The sequence below is a fragment of the Rhincodon typus genome, chromosome 35 (assembly GCF_021869965.1).
Source record: "Rhincodon typus isolate 14 chromosome 35, sRhiTyp1.1, whole genome shotgun sequence".
Classification (NCBI taxonomy): domain Eukaryota; kingdom Metazoa; phylum Chordata; class Chondrichthyes; order Orectolobiformes; family Rhincodontidae; genus Rhincodon; species Rhincodon typus.
In genome coordinates this window covers 24,049,149-24,057,488 of record NC_063366.1, presented here as the reverse complement: position 1 = coordinate 24,057,488, position 8,340 = coordinate 24,049,149, and the positions used below count along the sequence as shown (strand labels likewise).

The 8,340-nt window shown below is 49.6% G+C and overlaps 1 protein-coding gene across 1 annotated transcript in view; it reads right to left on the bottom strand.

The window, feature by feature from the left end:
* Positions 1–68: 68 nt before the first annotated feature.
* pfdn6 (prefoldin subunit 6) overlaps positions 69–8,340 on the bottom strand; it is an 11,460-nt gene continuing 3,188 nt past the window's right edge. The window contains exons 2-4 of the mRNA XM_020523782.2: positions 6,420–6,490; positions 6,057–6,181; positions 69–399 (exon numbers count right to left, since the gene is read on the bottom strand). Coding sequence (XP_020379371.1) covers positions 279–399; positions 6,057–6,181; positions 6,420–6,490 — 317 coding nt within the window. The 3' untranslated portion in view covers positions 69–278. The remainder of the gene's footprint in view (positions 400–6,056; positions 6,182–6,419; positions 6,491–8,340) is intronic.

Below are 8,340 nucleotides of genomic sequence, written 5' to 3'. Positions count from 1 at the left end.
CCCCCCCCCCCCCCACTCCCACACCCTCCACCACCCCCACCCCAAAACTCGACAAAGCAATGAACGCCTTTAAGACTCGATGTAATTTAATCAGCCGCTGAATACCAGTTCGTCTGGGTGTGGGTCCTGCATGTGGGACAGGGACCACCCTCAAAGCCAAGACTGAAGGACGTTAGTGAGGAGCTGGGATCCTCTGAGAGAGACAGGTGGGGGTGGGGGGAGGCGTGGGACTGGGCGGTGGTGGCGGGGGGGTAGTTAGAGAGAAGAGGAGGCTGTGTTCACACTTTAATGGGGGTCTTGCCCTGTGCTTTCTGGAAATCATGCTGTAGTTTCGCCAGTGTTTCTCTTTGCTGCTCCGACGTCTTCTCCAGCTCCTTCATTTGTCCTTCATACCGCTTTCTGTAACAAAACAAAAAGGTCAGCGAGGGCGGGCAGCGGGTGATGCAGCAGGCCACTTGGCCTGTCAAGCGTACTCTGCCATTAATGCTCTCACGGCTGGTTCTCAACTCCAGTTATCTGACCACTCCCCATCCGCCTGGACTCCCTGAGCCACCAGAAATCCAACCGCCCCCCCCGGCCTTAAAAGGGTTCACTTGTTCAGCATCCGCAGCCTACCAGGGCAGGGAATTCCAAAGGTTTGCCGTTTTTGGAATGAGGAAATTTCTCCCCATCTCAGTCCCTTATCCAGAGATTGTGCCCCACTTCCCGAACCCGTGACATTAACCTCTCAGCACCGACCCTACCAAATCCATTCAGCGCCTTGTATGGTTCAGTGAGATCTCTCCCTCATTCTTCTAAATGCCAGAGAACATCACTCCAGTCTCTAAACATTGCATATCCTGTCACCCCCAGGGGCAAATTCCATGAACAATCCATATCCAGTGCCACTACAGCTTATCTTACAGACCCAAGCTGCTTCGACACTCCTACAGATGTAAGCTCATTAAAGCCCTGCGCAATTGTAATGAGACTAATACAGTCAAATGGCACAGAAACAGACCCTTTGGTCCAACCAGTTCATGCTGACCACGTTCCCAAACTAAACTAGTCCCACCTGCCTGCTCCTGGCCCATATCCCTCCAAACGTTTCCTATTCATGTACTTATCCAAGTGTCTTTTAAACGTTGTAACTGTACCCACATCCACCACTTCCTCTGAAAGTTCATTCCACACACAAACCACCCTCTTTGTAAATCCTCATGTCTTTTTTAAAACTGTCTCCTCTCACCTTAAAAGTATGTCCCACAGTTTTGAAATCCCACACCCTAGAGAAAAGACACTTGCCATTCACCTTATTGATACCCCTCATGGTTTTATAAACCTGTCCAAGGACACCTCTCAACCTCCTACGCTCCAGTGAAAAAAGTTCCAGCCTATCCAGCCTTTCTTTATAACGCAAACCTTCCATTCCCGGCAACATCCAGTTCATGATCTGCAAACTCTAACCTCCTTGCAATAAAGGCCAATATATTACAGGTCCTCCTGATCGTAAGATCCATGTGGGTCTCAAATCATTTCCACAACAGCAACTAATGCATACTGCCCAGCTCACCACAGGGTCTGAGAGAAACACCAGGCAAACAGATGTGAGGGGAACTGAGACTGAGAGAGAGAGAGAGAGAGAGAGAGAGAGAGAAGGGGGAGAAGGAACCTGTTTTATTCACTCAGGCACATGGGTGTTGCTGGCTGGGCCCAGCATTTATTGCCCTGTCCCTAGTTGACCCTCTTGAGAAGGTGGGAGTGAGCTGCCTTCTTGAACCGCTGCAATTCATGTGCTGTGGGATGACCCACAATGCCCCTTAGGGAGGGAATTCCAGGATTTTTACCCAGTCACACTGAAGGAACGGCGATATATTTCCAAGTCAGGATGATGAGTGGCTCGGAGGGAAACTTGCAGGGGGCTGGCGTTCCCGTATATCTGCTGCCCCTGTCCTTCTGGATGGAAGTGGTCATGGGTTTGGAAGGTGCTGCCTGAGGATCTTTGGTGAATTTCTGCAGTGCATCTTGTAGGTGGTACACACTGCTGCGTCTGAGCGTCGGTGGGGGAGGGAGTGAGATGTTTGTGGATGTGGTGCCAATCAAGCGGGGGCTGCTTTGTCCTGGATGATGTCGAGCTTCTTGAGAGTTGTTGGGGCTGCCCCCATCCAGGGGCAAGTGGGCAGTATTCCCTCACACTTCTGACTTGTGCCTTGCAGATGGTGGGACAGGCTTTGGGGGAGTCAGGAAGTGAATTACTCACCACAGGATTCCCAGCCTCTGACCTGCTCTTGTAGCCGCTGTGTTTATGTGGGGAGTCCAGTTGAGTTTCTGGTCAATGGTAACCCCCAGGATGTTGACAGTGGGGGATTCAGTGATGGGAACACCATTGAATGTAAAGGGGCTGTGGTTAGATTGTCTCTTGTTGATGATGGTCATTGAGAGGCGCGAATGTTACTTGCCACTTGTCAGACCAAGCCTGGATATTGTCCAGATCTTGTTGTATTTGAAAATGGACTACTTCAGTATCTGAGGGGTCACGAATGGTGCTGAACATTGTGCAATCGTCCCCGTGTCTGACTTCAGTGACCTGACTGATTTTGGAAAGGCAGACTAAGTCACTGTGAGGCGCGAGGTATGTTTGCTGGATCACAGAGTATGGGCTCACAGTGACCCCTCTCCAGGGATAGCCCCACACCGAGCAGTGTGGGTGAAGGAGGGAGAGAGGGTAATCCCTCAGTCAAGTTACAGGCTGTCACTGCTAACCCGGTACAGGATGTCTGAGTGAGAGACAGACAAGTGATGGAGGAAGCTGGGACAGCGAAGGAACAGGGGGTCACTTGCGTCCTGGTATAACCGATCCCTGAGATCTCAGCGAGGGGCCAGCGATTCCCTCACTGTCAGCTGCCCCTCGATCGGAGGGTGAGGTTTATTCATGTGACTGACCAGGACAACCCTCAACCTGCCAGGTTCTGGGTTAGGATGTGCCCGGCGCTAGTGGGATGCGGAGGGCAGGCATTACACCCATTAAGGGCGAGTGGAGAGGCTGCCGATCCTAAACTGACCACCCCCCCAGGGAGTGGGGGGGGTGCGGCCGACTACAGCGAGTTGATGACTGTGGGGTGACTGTCTGGTGTATGCCCCACAATTACCCCACACTCTCAAACCCTTCGGTCTGTTCCAAGAGGCAACGTTTTTTTTTTAAAAACACAGAGGGTGGTTCGTGTGTGGAATGAACTTCCTGAGGAATTGGTGGGTGTGGGTACAGTTACAACGTTTAAAAGACATTTGGATGGATATGTGAATAGGAAAGGTTTGGAGGGATATGGGCCAGGAGCAGGCAGGAGGGACTAGTTTAGTTTGGGATGATGGTCAGCATGGACTGGTTGGACCGAAGGGCCTGTTTCCATGCTGTGTGATTCTATGACTCAGATCACCGTAGACCAGCTCAGGCACTCGACCTGCAGAGCACTCCCCAGACAGAGTCTCTCAATATCTCTCTCTCTTGCTAATCCAGCTCTGCCTAATGCCTGACTAAGTCAGCAGTTGTGGCTGTCACAGCTCTCCTGTATTACACTGAGACCGGAACTGTTGATCAGTGACAGACAGGAATGTGAGGAGGCCATTCAGCCCATTGAGTCTGCTTCACCATTCAATGAGGTCACATCTGGTCTGATCATCCTCAACTCCACATTCTTGCCTTTTCCCCATAACCCTCGAACCCTTTCCTGATCAAAAAAACTTTATCGCTGCCTTGAATATTCTGAATGACCCAGCCTTGACAGTCCACTGCAGTCAAGAATTCCACAGGTTCACTTCCCTCTGACACATGAGAATGTGCAAACTCCACACAGACGGTCGCCCAAGGCTGGAATCGAACCTGGGTCTCTGGTGCTGTGAGGCATCAGCGCTAACCACTGAGCCACAGGGGACACAATAGCCTAGTGGTGTTATTACTGCACTGTTAATCCAGAGACCCAGGGAATGTTCTGGGGACCCTGGGCTCAAATCCAGCCACAGCAGATGGTGGAATTTGAATTCAATAAATACCTGGAATTATGAGTCTAACGATGACCGTGAATCCATTGCCGATTGTCAGGAAAAACCCATCTGGTTCACTAATGTCCCTTAGGGAAGGAAACTGCCATCCTTACCTGGTCTGGCCTACATGTGACTCCCGTCCCACAGCAATGTGGTTGACTCTGAACCGTCCTCTGGGCAATTAGGGATGGGGCAATAAATGCTGCCTGGCCTGAGGTGCCCATGTCCCATGAATGACTACAGAAAAAAATAAGTATGCTGCCAAGTTGTTGTTTCATTGAGTCATACAGCACAGAAACAGACCCTTTGGTTCAACTTGTCCATGCTGACCAAGTTTCCCAAATAAATCTAGTCCGATTTGCCAGCATTTGGCCCATATCCCTCCAAACCCTTCCTATTCATGTACCCATCCAGATGCCTTTTAAATGTTGTAATTGTACCAGCCCCCACCACTTTCTCTGGCAGCTCATTCCATTCACGCACCACCCTCTGTGTGAAAAAGTTGCCCCTTAGGTCCCTTTTAAATCTTACCCCTCTCACTTTAAACCCATGTCCCTCTAGTTTTGGACTCCCCTACCCTGGGGAAAAGACCTTGTCTATTCACCCTATTCATGCCCCTCATTATTTTATAAACCTCTATCAGGTCACCCCTCAGCCTCCGATGCTCCAGGGAAAATATCCCCAGCCTATTCAGCCTCTCCCTGTAGCTCAAACCCACCAGCCCTGGCAACATCCTTGTAAATCTTTTCTGAACCCTTTCAAGTTTCACAACATCCTTCCTATAGCAGGGAGACCAGAACTGAACACAGTATTCCAAAAGTGGCCCAACCAATGTCCAGGAGGAGGAGGAGGAAGCAACAGATGGTCAAAATCATTCTGAAATTCTCTCTCTCAGAGGCGAGCAGCAGACACTGAAGGGCAGGAGCGGCTTGCTCCCGATCCGTCAAAATGGGAGATGGACTCGGATCCGACAGGGAGAGGGAGGGAACAATCTCCGCGGCCTGTCCGAACAACAGCGGGCTGAGAGAAGGGGCTGGAGAAGAACGAGTTTGGGAGGGTGGGGGTCACCACATCACAGGGTGCAGACGCTGTGGCGTTGATCGGGGAGGGAGAGTTTACTGATATCACACGCACTCGAGGAGTCACTCAGAGGAGCTGATTCGTTCCCAGGACTGTGGGGCAGGGAGCTTTGACCAAGGGGCGCAGGGCAGTTGTGGGGGGTGTTGCGTGTGTTTCTTGTTTTTATTTGTTTGTGGCTGTTGCTGGTTGGGCCAGCATTTATTGCCCGTCCTGAATTGCCAGGTTAATATTCAGCCCCGTCACTGCGGGTCTGGAGTCACTTGTAAGCATGAGCAGGTAAGGATGGCAGATCTCCTTCCGTAAAACACACTGTTTTTATGACAATTGACACTGGGTGTCACAAGGCTCGTTTTCAGTCCAGATTTAACCGTGTTCAAATGCCAGCACCAGCCCCAGTGGATTCGAATCTAAGTGGTTTAGGATGACCAGCCCAGTCACGACACAGCTAGCCCCCTCTGCCCCAGCTCCCCACCCAAACTTCAGAAAGAACGAGCACACAATTCTTTATTTTAAAGTGGGGGGTAAGAGACACGGTTATAAAGATTTAGGGCCGACAACTAAGGGGTGACCTTATAGAGATCTATAACATCATGAGAGGCATAGGTAGACAACTGCTTTTCCCCAGGGTAGGGGAGTCTAAAACTAAATAGGATAGGTTTAAGGTGAAAGAGGAGAGATAGAAAAGGGTCCAGAGGGACAGTTTTTTCTGGCGATGAGTTTCTGGAACAGGCTGCCAAAGATAGTGGTGGAGGCTGGTATGTGCATGGGCACGTTGGGCCGAAGGGCCTGTTTCCATGCTGCAAAGTGGGAGCTGGAGGTGCGGAGGTAGTTACAAAGAACATGAGGATTAGTTTGCCCTCAGAGAGCAAGGAGGCTGCTGTTTGAAACGTGAAAGAGCAGTAGGAGGTGTCCAGGTGGGACCGGGGAATGAAGCAGTGCTGTGTGCATGATCAACTCACATTTCCCCGTTGATATAATCCAATCGCTTAGCGACTGTCAGTTTGGCTTCCTCTAGACCCTGCTTCACCAGGACTGGACCCACCAGCTTGAACACGGTGTTCGTGGATTCCAACAGATCCAGTTCCTGAAGGGAAAGGGCAGGGAAAAAGGAGATCAGAATTAGGACAAAGCAGCAAGCCAACACCCAGCTCCCAACTTCCCCCACCACCCCCTCCACACAACCAGGGATCCAAGGGTGGGGAATGCTAATGGGAACAGAGCCCACGTAAAGGACAGAGTAAAGCCTAGCATCGTGGTGATCGCCACAGGCATCCCTGAGACACTATGAGCCACTGAGGCAGAACCAGTGAGCAGATACTCACCTCTTTAACAATGGTGTTCTCGGTCACTTGTGCCTCTAGTTTCTGTCGGGCAGAAAGACATTTGCTGAGGTCTGGGAACAGGAAAGAGAGATCCGTGACCTATACCGTCATAGAGTTATATTCGGTGATATTAAACACAAGGTACATAGAAAATAGGTGCAGGAGTAGGCCATTCGACCCTTCGTGCCTGCACCACTGTACAATATGATCATGACTGACCATGCAATCTCAGTATCCCATTCTTGCCCTCTCCCCATACCCCTTGATTCCTTTAAACATCAAGGGTCACGTCCAGCTCCTGCTTGAGTGGATGTAATGAACTGGCCCCAACAGCTTCCTGTGGGAGAGAGATCGACAGGTTCACAACTCTCTGAGTGAAGAAATTCTTCCTCATCTCAGTCCTGAATGGCCTACCCCTTATTCTTAGACTGTGACCCCTGGTTCTGGACTTCCCCAACATTGGGAACATTCTTCCTGCATCTAACCCGTCCAGTACCATCAGGATTTTATATGTTTCTATGAGACCCCACCCCCACAATTCTTCTAAATTCCAGTGAGTACAAGCCCAGTTGATCCAGTACCTTTCTGTAGCGCCTGGTATGTCTCCAGCTCACCGTGTTGGTGATTTTCTTTTGCGTATTTTTGATTCTGAAACAGTGGACTGAGAGAAGCGTGGATCTCGCAGATGCTGCTGAGATTCGGGTTTATTTCCAGATTTACTTAGAGTCACAGAGCTGTACAGCACGGAAACAGACCCTCCAGTCCAACTCATCCATGCTGACTAGATATAAATAAATCCAGTCCCACTTGGCAGCATTTGGCCCATATCCCTCTAAACCCTTCCTATTCATATACCCATCCAGATGCCTTTTAAATGTTGTCATTGTACCAGCCTCTGCCACTTCCTCTGGCAGCTCATTCCATACACACACCATCCTCTGCGTGAAAAAGTTGCCCCTTAGGTCCCTTTTAACATCTTTCCTCTCTCACCTTAAACCAATGCCGTCTAGTTTTGATACCAGGGAAAACACTTTGACTATTCAATCTATCCATGCCCCCTCAGGATTTTATAAACTTCTGTAAGGTCACAATCAGTCTCCAAAACACCAGGGAAAAAAGCCCCAGCCTATCCAACCTCTCCACATAGCTCAAACCCTCCAACCCTGGCAACATCCTTTGTAAATCTTTTCTGAACCCTTTCAAGTTTAACAGTATCTTTCTATGTCAGGGAAACCAGAATGGCATACAGTATTCCAAAAGTGGCCTAACCAATGTCCTGGACAGCTGCAACATGACCCTCCCAGCTCCTACACTCAATGCATTGACTAACAAAGGCAAGTGTACTAAATGCCTTCTTCACCGCCCTGTCTACCTGCGACTCCACTTTCAAGGAACTATACCCCAAGGTCTCTTTGTTCAGCAACACCCCCCAGGACCTTACCATTAAGAGTACAAGTCCTGCCCTGATTTGCCTTTCCAAAATGCAGCACCTCTCATTTATCTAAATTAAACTCCATCTGCCACTCCTCAGCCCATTGGCCCATCTGATCAAGGTCCTTCTACACTTCTTACAGCTATTATATTTCAGAAGTAGAAGATTTTTATTTTGTTTCATTTTTAGTTCTTTTACTGTCAAAGTCACAAAAAAGAGCATGATTTCTTTGTTCAAATGAAGTTGTGTTAACAGAGCTTTTGGAGACACCTGCACTTGGACAGCTCAGGTTTCTTTTTATAAAATTACACATTCAGAAGAGAGATAGTAGGAACTGCAGATGCTGGAGAATCCGAGACAACAAGGTGCAGGGCTGGATGAACACAGCAGGCCAAGCAGCATCATAGGAGCAGAGAGGCTGACATTTCGGGCCTAGACCCTTCATCAGAAAAGGGGGAGGGGAAGGGGGCTCTGAAATAAATAGGGAGA